Raw genomic sequence first — 19,633 nt, 5'->3', positions numbered from 1 at the left:
AGTCTGTCTCCCCTAATGCAACTGTCGGTGCCCTACTGCAACTGTCTTTAAGTAAAACTTGTATTGCTATCTTTAACAAGTGCCTGGTGAATAATATCTCTTTGAAAAGTGTAAAACTTAGGTCTCTTCTACATCAGATACTCTGGCTGTATGAAATTATGGGTCTGCGGAAGGAATTAAGTAGCATGTAGGAGTAAGTTAGTGGGGAATCAGTTCAGATAGAGATAGATGGCTTCCTAAAAAGAAACTTGAAAATCATGAATTTTAAATTCCTAGCCATTCCCAGTAGTCAGAACTCAGGAATATACTTTCCCCCTTGTAGTTCCTCCTTAGAAATTTGAAAAGGCCTATTTATCTTGAAATAACAAACACATTCAGTTATTTGTGGTTCTTTTTACTCCTATTAGGGTAACATCTTTCACTATGAATCAACAATTTTCCATTGGACAACTTCTGGCAATTAACTGTTCTTTGGTGTGTACTGTTTTTATATGTATGGTTAAAATAAGATTAAGAGGCTTCTATTCTGTGCTGGTTGTAAGGAATTTTTTTTTACTCCATACCTATTAATCCATTTTCATAGCAGTAGAATTTAGAACTTTGTGACAACCCAAAATGTGAAGATGAGATGATTTGAAAAATTACAAGAGTTGTGGCAAGTCAAGAACTGCGAATTTGCAGGATCTGATAACACATATTATTGTTTAAAAAAGAATGCCTTTTCAAGGATGTGGAGAAAGGGGAATCCTCCTGCACTGTTGGTGGGAATGCAAATTGGTGCATCCACTCTGAAAAACAGTATGGAGGTTCCTCAAAATGTTAAAAATAGAACTACCCCATGATCCAGCAATTGAACTACTAAGTATTTACCTAAAAAATATAAAAATACTAATTCAAAGGGATCCATGCACCCTGACGTTTATAGCAGCATTATCTATAACAGCTAGATTAGGGAAACAGCCCAAATGTCTATCGACTGATGAGTGGATAAAGATGTGGTGCATATGTGTGTGTGTGTGTGTGTGTATAAAATATGGAATATTACTCAGTAATCAAAAAGAATGAAATCTTGCCATTTGCAATGATGTGGACGGAGCTAGAGAGTATAATGCTAAGCAAAATAAGTCAGTCAAAGAAAGACAAATAACATATGATTTCACTCCTATGTGAAATTTAAGAAACAAAACAGACAAGCAAAGAGAAAAAAAAGAGAGAGAGGTAAACCAAGAAGCAGACTCTTAACTATAGAAAATAATTAGATGGCTACCAGAGGGGAGGTGGGGTAGATGGGTGAAATAGGTCATGGGGATTAAGGAATGTACTTGATGTGATGAGCACTGGGTGCTGTTTGTAAGTGTTGAATCACTAAATTGTATTTGAAGCTGATATTACACTGTATGTTAACTAATGGGAATTTAAATTAAAACTGTAAAAAAAGAATACCTTTTTGAAGGATGGCTTGATTTCATTTACATTAACAGATATAAAACAAAAATAAGAAATACACTCTACTCTGAAGGTAAAAGTAAAATATCATACAAAATACACTTTTGGGTACTATAAATTTTTGGCTAAAAATGACAAAAACATATGAATTTTAAAATGTTAAATTAATGTTCCTAACTAGGTAATTTTGGGTTACTCCAATAGACAGAAACATTGGAGTCTACAAGTTCCTTTCAAGTTTCAGAGATAGACCAACATGTAAGAACTGAATTGGCATATATGCTCTTAAAATACATCCAAACACTTGAAAGCATTAGGTACAGATATATATGTGTATTATATGTGTGTATATATATATATATATATATGTGTGTGTGTGTGTGTGTACACATATATATCTGTACCTATGTATAGAGAGGGAGAAAGAGAGAATTATATATACACACATATACATATATATACATACATGTATATATGTATAACTATATATACACGCATACATATAAATATATATAAAAATATAAGAAAAGTTTCAAAGTTCATGCAGTTACTACTTTGGAGTTAAAGAGCTAACCTGTAGGACCTGGATAGGGATCAAAGTTCACCAAGGCCCAATGTCATCATTAACAAAAAGGAAAAATATCAAAATTGTTAGCAATATCAAGAAACTAAAGCATCACACTAACTTCTTTCAAGTTAAACTTTAATTCAATAAAAGAATACTATGAAAGTTCATATTCATGCATCTGTATACAAACCAAATTATTACCAATTAGCATCAGCACTAAAATAAAAACAGCATACGTGACATATTTTGAAAGGCAAAAAAGTCATTTTTATAATAACCATTACCAATGAGTTCAGACAAAAACAACCAATTCTATGATCAATTAGGTTTAAAACTCCATTTTAATTTGTAGTTTATGAACAAATGAGAAGTCACAAACTACTCATCAGGTAGGTGTTCTTCTTCCTACTATTTTTGTTATTATTTCTTTTTTTTTTCTTCTTTTTTTTTTTTTTTTAAATTTTTTTTCAACGTTTTTTATTTATTTTTGGGACAGAGAGAGACTGAGCATGAACGGGGGAGGGGCAGAGAGAGAGGGAGACACAGAATCGGAAACAGGCTCCAGGCTCCGAGCCATCAGCCCAGAGCCTGACGCGGGGCTCGAACTCACAGACCGCGAGATCGTGACCTGGCTGAAGTCGGACGCTTAACCGACTGCGCCACCCAGGCGCCCCTGTTATTATTTCTTTAGAAACAGTAATTTTTTAAGCACCTTTGTGTCTAATGTCTTTATATTGACAGTAATGTTCAACAGTGACCTTCATTACTAGTAAAGAACAAATAACCAGAGTGCTGATTAAAATATAAAAAAAAGATAATAGTTTGGTTTATTTTATAATTATTGCGTGCATGCCAAGCAAGATATTTGTGTTAATTCTTTACATGTAAGAGTTAACATGGCTGAGGAGAATTTCACTGGTTTTCTTCAATAGTGAAAACAAGGTAAAACTCTAAACACCTTGTATAAATAATCAAGTCAGATCAGATAAAATCTGGTTTTGAAAATGACCTTCTGAACAAAGTGTGTGATCCCATTTGATTCATGTTTTCAGAGCATATCTTATTAAAATTAACTCCAATCACTTCAGAGTTTATCATAATTTAAATGGAAATTTTCATCTTTAAGTACATTAAAAAATGAGACAGACTTTCAAAGGATAAAAGGACAACTGTTTTGTTTCTTTAACCTTAGATTTCTCTTATTATTTTAAATCACGAAGACCAAATTTTTAAATTTTTAATTACCTGAAATATAAAAATTGAATATCAAGTCCCAAAATCTGTTAATAATCTATCACCAGTGATTGGGCTCAGCGACATTAACCCCAGATGAGAACAAGCATTCCAAACTTAGCAAAATGAAGTGACACAGCACATACACAAAATGAAAAGTGAACTTTGGATGCAAAATTGAGGCTACTAGAGCAGTTAACATAAGACAAATGAGGTATAGACATGAAGTTGGTATGAAGAGATCGCTATTCAATTTAATCATGCTGTGATGTTGAGGATAAATTTGATTGCCTAGTTCCTAGAGAAGATCAATTTTTTTTATTGTGCTTGGTGACACTGGCTGATCATATGACAGAACCATAGCAACACTTTTGGTATGAACCACAAGCATCTATGGGGTGACCACTAAAATGATTTCTGTGATGACATGCTGAGAAGCTCACATTAAAAATGCAGAGGCATTTTGCTGCCAGGTTATAAAAAGACTAATAAATCCACAATTTTCTTTTTTCTTCCATGTTGATTTGTTTTAGTTCAACTTTATGTAAATGATGAAAGGCATTAATGAAAAGAATGATTAGATGCCAGAGAAACAGATGGAGCTAGGTATAAACCAAGCTATTTACTTGTAAGAAGTTCTTAGATTATAGAGTCTAAAGTCCCAAAGACTGAATAACCTGCCAGCAAAATGAAATAAATTAACTAATAAAATAGACCATTCCCCCACCACTCATGTACATACCTGGTTTCCCAGGAGGACCTTGGGGCCCAGGGTTGCCTTTAGGGCCTTCCAGAGCTGGACCTGGAGAACCAGGAGGGCCTGGGGGACCCTGCACACCAGGAAAACCCTGAAAGCCTGGTTCTCCCTTTGGACCAGGAAGTCCAGGATTTCCTGGAATGCCAGGTAATCCTCCATCACCCTTTTGACCTATGAAAGCAAAGTGACATTAGGGAACACATTAAATGATATTGAGTATTAGGCTTGCCTGTAAGGTTAAATCTATTCATTCCTATTAGAACAAGTAATAGAATGTGCTAGGGTCATTTCTATCTCCTGCCAAATCCCTAACCCATTAAAAACATTCTTTTTATTAAACATATTAATCTGTTATAAGAAATATTTATTAGAGTATGTATAGAAATATAAAAACAATTACACCTTGGATCCTGAAAGATACCCTTTGTATTAGGGCACAAAGCAATGATCACATGATCAGTAGCTGTGAGGAAAAAAAAAAAACTAGAACAGTTTAAAGCATTGGCATGAATAAGTTAGAGATGGCTGGAGGAAATTCCTTAAACAAATATTTTGAGACTAATGAAGACATGGATCTTCAGCAGCTGCTGTGTGTCTCTGAAGACCATTCTATCCAAGATTTAGAATCCCAATCTAGACAAACTGTTCTCAACATTTTGTATACACCACCAACATGCCTGAAAGTGATATAACAGTGGCACATTAAAGTAATAATTTTCACATTGGGATCATGGGAAGGATATAGGAATTTCTATGAGGTATGTCTGTGGTTTGAAAAAAGCCCCCATAGAATAGCCAATGGTCCTTTCAGAAAATGAACAGGCATACCTGTATACACATTCAGTCATTCATTTAACTATCTGGTGCTTACAATGAAAGTAAGAACAAATGCAAGAAAGTAGATGTGTATGTGCACATACTCAAAATGCAAGATGTATATTAATATGGAGTTTTCAATTTTTATTATTGGTACATATTCCTACAAAGTTTCCTTATATTACCTTGGTTTTATTTCCATGGGGATAAAAGAGTGGTAGTTTTTTTTTCCAACTGAAAGACCTTTTTAAAAATTTTATTTATTTATTTATTTTGCAAGAGAGACAGAGAGAGAGAGAGAGAGAGAAAGGGAGAGAGAATCCCAAGCAGGCTCCTCGCTGTCAGGCTATCTGCACAGAGCCCAACGTGGGGCTTGATCTGAACCATGAGATCATGACCCGAACCAAAGTCAAGAGTCGGATGTTTAACCAACTGAGCCACCCAGGTGTTCCCTGGCTGAAAGATTTTGAAAACATTTAGTGAAATCTACTTCTTCCTACAAATGTGCTTTATATCATTTCCTCAGCAGTTATTGATGAAAGTAATGAAGAGATGTCTATATGTTAATTTCTTTAAGAATGCATTTTTATATAGCACGATTCTTTATACTAAATTCTTAATTAAGAACTGCTTTAAGATAGAACTTGAGCTTTGAGTTTTCTGGGATTGTATGTGAATTTTATAACAGCAAATGGTGAAGATGGAATATTAAGTGTGCTGGAGCATATTCTCTTTATTTGGACTGATTTAGCATGTTTTATTAAAGTTTACCAGAAAGTCCTGGAAGTCCAGGGGGTCCTGGGATTCCAAAGCCTGGTTGACCTGTCAGAGAATAAACCAAAAACTCTCAAATAGATAATAATAAATGAAACAAGGACAATTTTTTTAAGGACCATTCAGGTTTTTTTATTTTTTATTTTTTATTATTTATTTATTTATTTATTTATTTTTCAATATATGAAATTTATTGTCAAATTGGTTTCCATACAACACCCAGTGCTCATCCCAAAAGGTGCCCTCCTCAATACCCATCCCCCACCCTCCCTCCCACCTCCCATCAACCCTCAGTTTGTTCTCAGTTTTTAACAGTCTCTTATGCTTTGGCTCTCTCCCACTCTAACCTCTTTTTTTTTTTCCTTCCCCTCCCCCATGGGTCCTGAGAAACTTATCAGGTTTTTCCTAAGTGTTACTACATATATGAACCATGCAGAAGATTTATTTCCAACATGCAATCACAATTCTAACATGAGAAAACTGTATAAAATATATTCTACTTGTGGTAAGTGTTAAATACATCTTTACATATTATACATATAATATATATAAATGGAAAATAGATTGCATAGTGAAACGAGGTCATCCAGAGAAGTTGAAAAAAGCTGGGTAACTTCTTCACATGAAAAACTTGGAAAGAAAGTATACGGAGTTTTTCATAAGAAGGAGGCAACCTGATGGATAAATGTGAAGTAATATTCTCAGTACAGAGTGCAAGAAGGTAATTAGGAAGAGAAAAGTGTGTAGTAGCTTAGAGGTTAAGAAAGAAGATATAAGTTGATTGTGGAGAAAAAAGGGCAAAAATTAAAGAAGACAAAGAAGAAATTAGAAAATTAGGAACAATGAATAAATATGGCACCTGGTTCACCCTTCTGTCCAGCTGGGCCAGGGATACCATCTTGACCCGGATTGCCTTTTTCACCTGGAGGCCCTGGTGGCCCAGGACGACCGCCACCACCTAAAACAGAGTACAGCAGGTTTCACTTATCTTCCCAATTCCATTTCCTTCCATATTCCCCATTCTTTTCATACCAGATTCAAATAGTTCTATCCAAATGACCACAAAGTACCTCTGAGACACCCCTTTAAACCACAAAATCTTGTGGAAAAGAGGCATTAAAAGAATAAAAGCTAATGAGAATAAGAACCTTATCATGCATTCAGTACCCAAAATTTTCAGTTTCTCATTTTAATCTAGCTGTAGAATATCAAGGAGAGCAAGGTGTGGGAGTGGAACAGGGTGCATTATAGGCCTCAGATGGGGCCATGAGGAGTAATTTGCTTTAGAATGCAGCAAACAAACAACAGTGCTACACTTTGCCATTCTAAAAAATACGAGAGCTTCTACTATTGTAGGATACTTGAAATAACTCTCCCTGGAAAGAGCCCCCCAAATAAGGTTCCAAAGTAATAATTTTAAGTAACTTTTATTAAGAGTTGTTCAGTTTGTGCCTAATGAATGGTACTAAATAAATGAATGATCACCATGTTTCCTTGTCTTAAAAATGTTCACAACTCCCAGAAATGATCTTTCTCAAAATGAATATGAGCCTTAGTTTTACAGAACAACAAATCCTTAGGTTTCATGCTTACCTACAGGACCAGGTTCTCCTGGAAGGCCAGGGTTCCCAGGAGGACCACTAATACCTTTTGGTCCAGGAAGTCCTGGGGTTCCTAAAGTAGAGTTCAATTTAATAATAAAAGGAAATCTGCATTGTGTTAAGAATTACAACTCAAACTCACTATTTATAGTATTAGCAAACAAAACAGTGAATAGGAAAAAAAAGAAAGATGCTGATGTTTGTAATATTTTTAAGAATAATTTTAAGTTTTAAACTTATTTATCCAAGCATGACATTATTATATATTCATAATAAAAATAATTACCACAACATTACAGTAGTAGAATTGATAGGATTCTATTGTATGGATATACCAATTTTTTAATCCATTCATCTACTGTCAGACATTTGGGTATTTGTCAGACATTTGTCAGGTTTTATGTACTACGAATATCTATCTTTATGGAAACCTGGTCTACTTCCAGTTTTTAGCTATTATGAAGTTAACACTGCTATGAATATTTCTGGACCAGTATTTTTGTGGACATGTCTTAATATATCTTGGGTAAATACCTAGATAGAAATGGAACTGCTGAGTCAGAGTAAGTGTATGGTGTGTCTTATAAAAAAAACAAAAAACAAACAAACAAAAACACAACCTGTCAAACCATTTGACGCTCACAATGATGTTTGGGAATTCTAGTTGCTCCAGATCCTTGTACAACATATGGTGATATCAGTTGTTTTAATAATAACCATGCTGATAGGAATAAACTGCTACTTCATTGTGGTTTTAGTTTGCATTTCTCTAATAGCTGATAATACTGATCACCTTTTCATGTGTTTATTGGCCATCCACATATCTTCTTTTGTGAAACATCTTTTCAAAGTTTTCCCCATTTAAAAAAAGTGGACTGTTTATCTTGCTATTATTGAATTGTAGAGGTTCTTTATATATCCCAGATATCAGTCATTTGTCAGATACATGTTTTGCAAGTATTTTCTCCTAGTCTGTGGCTTCCCTATTCATTTCCTTAATGATATCTTTTGATGAGCAGAACAGAAGATCTCAGATTCTTTAAAAGAAAAAAAAAAACGTGTGGAGCAATTGAATATCTGTATGGAAAAAAATGAACCTTGACCCCTCCTACTTCATACCATAAAAATATTTTTATTTGAGACAAACCAAACCTAAATATAAAAGCTTAAACATTAAATGTTACAAAAAAATAAAAGGATATTTCCATAAACCCGAATAGGAAAATATTTGTTCAATAATTCAGGATACAAAAAGCACTAACTATGAAAGAAAATTAATAAACTGGACTTTATTAAAATTAACAACTTTTGTTCATCACACAACAGCATTGAGAATGAAAGGCAAATTTGAGACAGAAAGAACATATTTGTAATACATGTATCTGACAAAGACTCAGATCCAGAATATATAAAGAAGGGCTCTGAATCAATTAGAAGAAAAGGGCAAACAACCCAATAAATGTGATCAAAAAATATGGAGCAGGCATTTCAAAAAGATGCTACCCAAATGGTCAATAAGTATATGGAAAGGTGTTTAACATTGTCATTCATTTAAAAACTGTAAATGAAAACTTCAATGAGACGCTTCTTTTTGTATGTTAGCTAACTTGACGATAAATTATATTAAAATAAATAAATAAATTTGAACACCTAATGTTGAAAAAAAGACGCCCTATACTCACCAGAATAGCTAAAATTAAAAGACTGACAATACCAAATGAGGTGAGGACATGGACAACTGGATGTTTCACAACACAAAGTACTAACCACAATATAAGCACGACAAGCCACTAGAAGCCACCCAGGAACATTTCAAATGTTGCAGGTTGGGCTATAATTTATAAAACCACTTTGGACAACTGGCTAAAAGCTAAAACTTCCTTCCTAGTAGTAGGAAAACTATTAAAGCTAAATGTCTACCTATTCTATGATTCAGTAATTCTACTACTAAGTTACTAAGAGAAATGAGTATTTATGTCCATGAAAGGACACATCAAAGAATGTTAATAGCATCTTTTTTTAATAGTCCCAAACTGGAAACAGCCTGAAAGTCCTTCAACAGAAGAATGGGTAATTGATTATTATGTATTTCTTCAATGGAAGGTTACAGAGCAATTGTAAAAAAAACAAACTACTGACACATGCAACAAGAAAAATGAATCTTACAGACATAAGTGAAAGAAGCCAGACACAAAGATATATACTGTATGATTCCATTTATATGAATTCCCAAAACAGGCAAGATTAATTGATGGTGACAGAAATCATAGCAGTGGTTACCTTGGCAGGGGTGGTTTCACTGTAAAGAGGCATGGGTAAACTTTATGGGGTGAGGGAACTATTATAGATCTTGATATGGTGGGTGTATACACACACACATACACACACACACACACACACACACACCGGTGAAAACTCATCTATAGTCTTGCATATAGTCTTGTATATTTTAGTCTACATTATACTTCAATAGAAGGTTAAGGAAAAGATAGCCAAAGGCCCACTCCATCCATGCCACTGTGAAATCCAAAAGACAAACAAGCGAACAAATTAAATACAAGCATAAACAGAGCAGATAGTATAACAATCTAGTTTAGGCTACCTACTTGACTATAGTGCTAAGTCCCTTTGCTTACATGACTCAGTCATTGTCATATAAATGAACTGAACAACTGTTCTACCAACAGCCACCCAACTGTGTGCCCGAGTAGAACTTTCTAAGAGAATCAGCAGCAGGCTAAGGTTTGGTAGTGTACATTATCACCTACAAAAATAGTCAGGCTTCTTAATTGACTTATGGCTAACAGTCAAAGGTTGAAAAATGCTCTACCAAACAGTCTCTCTGCTCACAGGATATTGTCCTGCTGAGTTGGTAATACTCATTCTCATTTTATACAGAAAGAAATTTGGGCAAAGAGAAGATAAAGAGCTAGTTCAAGATTATGTTGCTAGTCAGTGTCTGATTGGGAAATAGAAATCTGCCAAATAAGAAGTTGCTCTGCAACACAGGTTAGACTAGATAAGGAAGGACATAAGGAAGCATTCAAGAAAAGGTATATTACCAGGGAATCCAGGAAGGCCTGGATGTCCTTTTGCTCCAGGGGTCCCTGGTAATCCAGGCAAACCAGTATCTCCCATAGAACCTTTGATTCCCGGGTTTCCTGGGTATCCAGGCAGACCAGGTTCACCCTAAAGCCATGAATAAGAAGATAAAACTGAGTCTCTACATGACTTAGATTGTATAACAACATAACATTATTTATAGAGCTTTTATTATATGTCAGTCACTCTGCTAAGTGGTTTACAGAAAGTGCTTTCTTTAATCACTTGTAGAAATTTAACTTGAAAATGCTTTGTTTAATCATCACAACAGATCTTTAAGTTAGGCTTTATCATCTCCATTTATAAATGAGAAAACTGAATCTTGGAGAACTCAAGTGCCTAACGTCTCTAGCAAGTAGCAGAATTAGAATTTGAGCCAAGGTCTGTTAGACTCCAGAGATCATGCTATTTCCACAATATGTAGATGTATTTTCTCATTAATCCCTAACAATCCTAAGAAATACACTATTATTATCCCATTTTACAGAGTTGCAACTAATAAGTTGTGGAATCTGCATTTGGATCCAGACAGTCTCATTTGAACCTTTGATCATTATCCCTACTATGCTAAAATGGAATTCACTGCATACAATAAGCATGTCAAACAGTGGTTACAAGTAGGTTCTACTGAAAAAAGGAAACTTAGTCCACACATACATACGTCTATCAATTCTTCAGTAAACATCTGAAATCTCATATATTCCATGAAGCTTTCCAGAACAAAGAAAGCTCATGCTAAGAATGTATGGCATGTTCTTATTCTGTCAAATCAATAATGGCTTCACATATGCATGTCTTGACTCTTCAACAACACTGAACATTTCTCTGTGGTTAAAGACAACTCATATGTAACCATTTTTGGTTAGTGAACTTTTGCACTATGTTTCCTTCTAATAGAATCTAAGAATTCATATCCACTTTCACAATTAAAACAAGTTTTTTCCAATAACAATGAGAACATGCTATAACTAAGACTACCAGTGTCCACTGCTCTGCTCATGAATATCATGACCTCTCCAACAAAGTGTCAGTGTTCAACATCATCTACTGAATACCTCCTTCTCCATTTAGTGCCTATGCTTGTCTAGGTGATGAAGATCATCTATTTGTGACTCAAATGATTCTGCATTATGGTAAAAACTTTTTCAACTAATTCCTTTTCTCCTTACAACCCCACTGGGCTGGAAATATATGTATTTTGGTCTGAACTTTTATAAATCAAACATCTATCACATTTTTGCACACATAATAGTATACAATTAAATTTTGGATTGAACTGGTTCCATCTTAGGTATTTACACAGAAAAACTTTGAATAAACTACCATAATTCTTCTTGCTATTCATGAACCAGTGACATTTATATATCAAAATAAAAAGCAAGAAGAATATTCCAATCATCTGCTAATGGCAAACCTGAAAGGCAGTACATGAGCACTTGATGATTTATGATAAAGTATGTGAAATTCTACAATCTATAATTTCAACCAGCACTTGGATCCCCCCTACAATTATTTTCACAACTCTATGACCCTACTTTAAATTCTAAAAGGAAAGTAAATGTTTTACCAGGGCTTTTGAAAAGGACTAAGAGTTGCTAGTTTAAGTTTTATCTAAATTTTTATTATTCACAAACTTGCAGAGAAAACAATGAGCTTCAAAAACTGTTTTTGTATTCAAAAACATACTGGACAAAAATCCTGTAAATCACTCTGAGAAGAGAAGATTTTATTACAAAACAGAAGCAAGACATGACTCGAATAGACTTAAACCACAAATACCTACATTTCTTCAAATGTAATTACTTGATATAGTTCTTTTTCATTTAGACAAAATTGACATATAACCTTATATTAGTTTCAGGTGTACAACACAATTTGATATTTGTATATATTGTGAAATGATCACCATAATAAGTCTAGTTAACATCCATCACCATAGTTACAAAATTTTTTGTTCCTGTGATAAAAACTTTTAAGGTTTACTCTCTTAGCAACTTTCAATATACGACACACTATTAACTATAGTCACTGTGTTGTACGTTATTAAGTTTGTACTTTTTAACCTCCATCATACATTTTACCCACTCTCCAATGCTCCATCCCCATCTCTGGCAACCACAACTTTGTTCTCTGTATTTATTAGCTCATTTTGAAAAAAAAATTGTCTATTTTTAGATTCCACATACAAGTTAAATCGTAGGGTATTTGCCTTTCTCTAACTTATTTCACTTAGCATAATGGCCTCAAGGTCCATCCATGTTGTCACAAATGGCAAGACTTCATTCTTTTATATGGTTCAATAATATCCCATTGTATATATATCCCATATTTTCTTTATTCATTTAATCCCATATTTTTTTAATCCATTCATATACCAATGGACAATTGGTTTGCTTCCACATCTTGGCTATTGTAAATAATGCTGCCACGAACAGAGGGATGCATATACCTTTTCAAGTTAGTGTTTTCATTTTCTTAGATAAATACCCATGGTACTTCTATTTTTATTTTTTTGAGGAACCTCCATACTGTTTTTCATAGTGGCTGCACCAATTTACATTCTCACCAACAGTGCACAAGGATTCCCTTTTCTCCCCATCTTGCCAAAACTTGCTGAAATGTGTCTTTTTGATAGTAGCCATTTTAACAGGTGTGAAGTGATATCTCCCTTGTTTTATTTATTTATTTTGAGAGAAAGAGAGAGAGAGAGAGAGAGAGAGAGAGAGAGAGAGAGAAGGGCAGAGAGAGAGGAGAGAGAATCCCAAACAGGCTCTGTGCTGTCAGCACCAGCCTGACCCAGTCCAGTGCTGGATCTTAAGAACCTAATCGTGAGATCATGACCTCAGTTGAAATCAAGAGCTGGATGCTTAACAGACTAAGCCATCCAGGTGCCCTCATGGTGGTTTTGATTTGCATTTCCCTGATGATTAGTGATTTAAGTACATTTTCATGTACCTGTTGGTGATTAGTATGCCTTCTTTGGAAAAATGTTTATTCAGTTGCTCTGGTAATTTTTAGTTGTATTCTTTGTTTCATTTTTAGTATTGATTGTATGAGTTCTATGCACAGTTTGGATATTAACTCCTTATCGATATATGACTTGCAAATATTTTCTCCCATTCAGTAGGTTGCCTTTTCACTTGATGATTTCCTTTGCTGTGCAGATCAGTTTGATGTAGTCCCACCTGTTTATTATGCTTTTGTTGCCTTTGCTTTTCAAAACACAAGAAAAACATCACCAAGATGAAGGTCAAGGAACTTGCCTGTTTTCTTCTAGTTTTATGGTTTCAGGTTTTACATTTAAATCTTTAACCCATTTTCAGTTAATTTTTGTATATGGTATAAGGTAGTAGTCTAGTTTCATTCTTTTGCCTGTGGCTGTAGGTTTTCCCAACACCATTTATTAAAATGACTGTTTTCCGCATTGTATATTCTTACTTTGTCATAAATTAATTGACTATATTTGTGTGGGTTTATTTCTGGGTTCTCTATTCTATTCTACTGACCTGTGTTTGTTTTTTTTGCCAATACCATATTGTTTGGATTACTACAGCTTTGTAATATAGTTTGAAATCAGAGAGTGTGATACTTCCAGCTTTGTTCTTTGTCAAGATTGCTTTGGCTATTCAAAATCTTTTGTGGTTCTATACAAATTTTAAGATTGTTTATTTCTTTGAAAATACCATTGGGATTTTGAAAAGGATTGCAATGAATCTATATATTGCTTTGGGTAATATGAAAATTTTAACAATATTAATTATTCCAATCCATGAACATAGAATATCTTCACATTTGTGTCTTCAATCGTTCGTCAATGTCATCATTTTCACAGTGTAGGTTTTTCATCTCCTTGGTTAAATGTACTCCTAAGTATTTTATTCTTTTTAATGCAATTGTAAAGGGAGTGTTTCCTTAATTTCTCTTTCTGATAGTCTGTTGTTAGTATATAGAAATGCAACAGATTTTTGAATGCTGATTATGTACTCAGTGACTTTCCTGAATTTTTTTATTAGCTCTAACATTTTTTGTTGGAGACTTTAGGGTCTTTTATAAATATAAGTATAAAGTATAAATATACATACATATGTATACATATATTTGTCTGCAAATAGTGACAGCTTTTACTCCTTCTTTTCCAATGTGGATATCTTTCATTGCTTTTTCTTGCTTTCTTGCTCTAGCTAGGATTTCCAATGCTATCTTAAATAAAAGTGGCAAAAGTGAGAATCCTTGTTTTGTTTCTAATCTTAGAGGAGAAACTTTCAACTTTTCACCATTGAGTATGATGGTAGCTGTGGGCTTCTAATATATGACCCATATTATGTTGAGGTAAATTCCTCTGTACCCACTTTGTTGAGTTTTTATCATAAATGGATGTTAAATTTTGTCAAATATCTTTCCTACATCTATTGAGATGATCATATGATTTTCATCCTTTATTTTGTTAATGTGATGTATCATATTGATTGATTTGTAGATGTAAACCATTCATGCATCTCTGGAATAAGTTTCACTTGAGCATGGTATATGATCCTTTTAATTGCTGTTGTATTGTTTCATTTACTTTGTTAATATTTTGTTGAGGACTTTTGCATCTGTTTATTAGGTTTACAGGCCTGTAAATTTTTGCTTTTTTTTGTGGTGTCCTTATCTGGTTTAGGTATCAGTGTAATGCTCATAAAATGACTTCAAAAGTGTTCTCTCTTCTTCAATTTTTTGGAAAATTTTGAGAAGGATATGTATTAAATCTTCAAGTGTTTGGTAGAATTCACCCGTGAAAATGTCTAGCTCTGGACTTTACTGGGAGGTTTTCTTCTTTTTTTCCTTCTTTTTTGATTACTGATTCAATCTCTTTACTAGTAATTGGTTTATTCAGATTTTCTAATCCTTCTTGATTCAGTCTGGGAAGGCTGTATATTTCTAGGAATTTATTCATCACTTCTAGGCTCTCCAATTTGTTGACATATAATTGTTCATAATAGTCTTTTATGATCTTTTGTATTTCTGTGGTATCAGTTGTAAATCCTTCTCTTTCATTTCTGATTTTATTTATTTAATTTACTTATTTGAGCCCTCTCTTGGCGAGTCTAGCTAAAGGTTTGTCAATTTTGCTTATCTTTTCAAAGAACCAGCTCTTAGTTTCACTGATCTTTTTTTTATGTCTTTTTAGTCTCTATTTTATTTATTTGTACTTTGACCTTTTTAATTTCCTTCCTTCTAACTTTGAGCTGTGTTTGTTTTTCTTCTTCTAGTTCCTTTAGGTGTAAATTTAGTTTGAGATTTTTCTTGTTTCTTGAGGTAGGCCTGTATCACTATGAACCTTCCGTTTAGAACAGCTTTTCCTTCACATCATATATTCTGGTAGGCTGTATTTCCATTTTCATTTTTCTCAAGGTATTTTTTAATTTCTCCTTTGATTTCTTCATTGGCCCACTGGTTGTTCAGTAGCATGTTGTTTAATCTCCACTTATTTGGGTTTTTTTTTTCATTTTTTGTTGTAATTGATTTCAGTTTCATGCCACTATGTGGCATTCAGAAAAGATGCTTGATACGATTTGAATCTTCTTAAACTTACTGAGACTTGTTTCATAGCCCAACATATGAACTACTTTGGATAATGTTCCATGTGCATTTGAGAAGAATGTGTATTCTGCTGCTTTTGGATGGAAAGTTTTATATATATTAAGTTCATTTGGTGTAATTTAAGGTAGATGTTTCCTTATTGATTTTCTGTCTGGATAAACTATCTACTGATGCAAGTGGTATATTGAATTCCCATACTATTATTATATTGCTGTCAATTTCTCCCTTTAGGTTTGTGAATATTTGCTTTATTTATTTAGGTGCCACTATGTTGGGTGCATAAATATTTACAAATATTATATCCTCTTGTTAGAGTGGTCGCTTTATCATTATGTAATGCCCCTGTCTTTTAATACTTTCTTTTAAAGTCTATTTTCTGTGATATAAGTATAGCTACCCTAGCTTTCTTTTGGTTTCCATTTATGTGGGGTATCTTTTTTCCAATCCTTTACTTTCCGTCTCTGTGTGTCCTTACACATGAAGTGAATTTCCTGTAGGCAGCATATAACTGGGTTTGTTTATTTATTTATAAAAGTTTATTTATTTATTATTTGAGAGAGAGAGCAAGAGTGAGCACAAGTGGGGGAGAGGTAGAGAGAGGTGATTAAGAATCCTAAGCAGGCTCTGCACTGTTAGCACAGAGCCCGACATGGGGCTCGATCTTATGAACCACAAGATCATGACCTCAGCTGAAATCAAGAATCAGACACTTAATCGACTGAGCCACTCAGGAGCCATAACTAGGTCTTTTTAAAAATCATCACACAATGTCTTTTGATTGAAGAATTTAGTCGATTTACACTTAAAGTAATTATTGATAGGTATGCAGCTATTGACATTTTGTTAACTGTTTTCTGGCTGTTTTGTAGTTCCTCTCTGTTCCTTCTTTTGCTCTCTTCTGTTGTGGTTTGATGACTTTCTTTAGTGTTATGATTATATTGCTTTCTAATTATCTTTTGTTTTTCTATTATAGGTTTTTGCTTTGTGGTTACCATGAGGTGCACCTGTAACAACCTAGATATACTAAAATCTATTTTAAGTTGACAGCAACTTCAGTTTGAACACAATTCAAAACTACATTTTTACTCTCCCCTGATTTTATGTTTTTGATATCACATTTTACGTCTTCTAATTTTGTGCATCCCTTAAATGATTATTGTACAGTTATTTTTACTACTGTTGTCTTTTAACTTTCATACTAGATATGTAAGTAATTAACCCACTACCTTTACTATGTATTTATTTTCACCTTTGAGATTTATACAGTCACATGTTTTCTTGTCACTAATTAATGCACTTTCTTTTCAGCTTAAAGATGTACCTTTTTAATATCTCTTATAAGTCAGTTTAGTGGTAATGAACTCTTTTAGCTTTTGATTGTCTGGAAAAGTCTTTATCTCCCCCTCAACTCTGAATGATAACTTGGCTGGGGAGGGTATTCTTGTTTGGAAGTTTCTTCTTTTCAGGATTTTGAATTGTTCCATTCTCTCCTTTCCTACAAAACTTCTGCTGAAAAATCTGCTTATAGTCTTATTGGGGTTCCCTTGTACATAGCAGGGGTTTTCCTTTTGCTGCTTTTAAGATTCTCTCTTTAACTTTTGACAATTTTATTATAATGCATCTTAGTGTTGACCTTTTTGGGTTGATCTTATTTGGGCCTCTGTGGGTTTTCTTGATCTTTATGTTCCCTTCCTCAGATTAGGGAGGTTTTCAGCTATTATTTCTTTAAACAAATTTCCTTCTCCTTTATCTCTCTCTTCTTCTAGGACCCCTATAATGCAAATGTTATTGAGATTTATGTTGTCTCATAATTCCCTTAAGCCATCTTTACTTTTCAGTATATTTTTTTTTCCTTTTTTGAAGTTCTGTTTGGGTGAGTCCCATTGCCCTGTCTTCTAGATCACTTTATTGTGCTTCATGTAGTCTGCTCTTCCACCCCTCCTGTATGTATATTTTTCAATTCCGTTATTGTATTCTTCAGCAAAACAGCTACTTCTCCTGGTCTTGAAGGAATAGCCTTGTGTAAAAGATCCAATTTATTGGTCAACCTTAGCCCTTGTTCTTTGTTGTCTCTCAAACCTTTGTAACTGTCTAAGCAGCCAAATTTACTCTTGACACGTACTGGCTGCTGATGGTGTGCCAAGACCTCTCAGTGTTCTAAAGGGAGGAATCTCAAGTCAGCACCTAGTTTCAGGCTGATTGGAAACCATATCCTCAGGCAGAAGCTTTAAAAGTACGCAAATATATATAGTCCTGTGATATCACAATAGTAAACCCTGCTGGCCTGCAGACCAGGTGGAACTGGAGGTGTTGCAAAAATCAGGGCTTCAGGCAAATGTATCAGTTCCTTTCTGGGAGGTACCAGCAAACTGTAGCAAGGTTGAGGAAGAATGCAAAGATGGTATCCTCCAGCCTACATTCCCTGAGAGCACCCTTGTAGCCTCCAGACGTATGACAAACTTTTTTTTTTAACATTTATTTTATTTTTGAGGGGGGGGGCAGAGGAGGGCAGAGAGAGAGGGAGACACAGAATCTGAAGCAGGCTCCAGGCTCTGAGCTGTCAGCACAGAGCCCGACGTGGGACTCGAACTCACGAACTGCGAGATCATGACCTGAGCTGAAGTCAGACACCTAACTGACTGAGCCACCCAGATGCTCCCATGTGTATGGCAAACTTTAAGTCTGCCCCTCAGGCTGAAACTCCAAGGCAAGTCCCTTTTCACAGACAGACTGGGGGTTTGGTTTAGTCTGCTGTCTGTGTAGTCCCCTGGTGATGGTAGCATGCCAAGAACTGTCTGTCTGATTATTAGTTTTGTGGGATTCAGGAATTCAAGCCCCCTGGCCACCAGAGCCAGATGACTACGGAGTGACCCCAGTATGGACTGCGTGCGCCTGCAGGTTTTTGTGGGGGCCACTGAAGAGCACAGAACTGGCATGTCACTCTCGACTTTTGCAGGAATGAAGGAGAATCTAGGGCTGGTGCTTGCCAGCCATCTTTAGTGGGGTAATGGGAGAGTGCAAGGCTAGGTCACACTTGCCAGCACTATCAACGTAGAGGGAGAGTACAAAAATGGTGGCTTCCAGCACTTCCAACCCTGGAGAGAGGTCCAACGTGCTCTGGCAGATGTTTTAATACTAGCAAATGAATCTCCTTCACATATAGTGTAGACATTTTTCAAACTGTTGTCTTTTCACTGGTTCCTAAGGTGAGTGAGTTTGCATGCAAGTTCTTTAAGAAAGGTGTTTCAGTTCCCGACAGCCCTTTGGATGTAAGCTCCTTTGGTCTTCAAAGCCAGATGTTTTGCAGGATTGTCTCCCTGTTACAGGCCCCAGGGGTTAGCATGCTTGATGTGGGGCATGAATCCCTCACTCAGGGAATAGCTCCAGATTTGTGGGATCCCTTCTGATTGTGGGTCATCATGGCAGGGGTAGGGTTTTGGATGAGTCAGTATCTCTGCCTCTGCTAACCACTATGTGGCCCTTTTACTATTTGTTGTGAAAAAAGCTGTTCAGTTAGTTTTCAGGTCTTTTTCAGAGGGAATTAAGTGTTCTCTATGTAGCTATAGATTTGTTTTGTCCATGAGAAGAGGTATGTTCAGGATCTTCTTATGCCTACATCTTGTACTGCCCTACCACTATCCTTGTTTCTTAGCAACTCACTAATTATAGAATTCTTTCTTATGCTTGCCATCCCCCAATAATACTATTATGTCTCCTAAAATGTTAATTCTACTCTTTCTTTATAACATAGGC

General features: G+C 35.0%; 1 protein-coding gene across 4 annotated transcripts in view; it reads right to left on the bottom strand.

Moving 5' to 3' along the window:
* Positions 1 to 19,633, bottom strand: part of COL4A5 (collagen type IV alpha 5 chain) — a 248,812-nt gene that overhangs the window by 21,834 nt on the left and 207,345 nt on the right. For 3 of the 4 annotated variants that reach the window (XM_058714478.1, XM_058714476.1, XM_058714477.1), the window contains 5 exons: positions 10,258 to 10,384; positions 7,188 to 7,268; positions 6,454 to 6,552; positions 5,592 to 5,642; positions 3,990 to 4,175 (listed from right to left, as the gene is read on the bottom strand). In XM_058714478.1, coding sequence (XP_058570461.1) covers positions 3,990 to 4,175; positions 5,592 to 5,642; positions 6,454 to 6,552; positions 7,188 to 7,268; positions 10,258 to 10,384 — 544 coding nt within the window. Of the gene's footprint in view, positions 1 to 1,970; positions 2,030 to 3,989; positions 4,176 to 5,591; positions 5,643 to 6,453; positions 6,553 to 7,187; positions 7,269 to 10,257; positions 10,385 to 19,633 lie in introns of those variants that run through there. The other variant, XM_058714479.1, reaches the window with a different exon arrangement.

The sequence above is a fragment of the Neofelis nebulosa genome, chromosome X (genome assembly GCF_028018385.1).
Source record: "Neofelis nebulosa isolate mNeoNeb1 chromosome X, mNeoNeb1.pri, whole genome shotgun sequence".
Taxonomy (NCBI): domain Eukaryota; kingdom Metazoa; phylum Chordata; class Mammalia; order Carnivora; family Felidae; genus Neofelis; species Neofelis nebulosa.
This window is presented reverse-complemented; position numbering and strand designations above follow the sequence as displayed.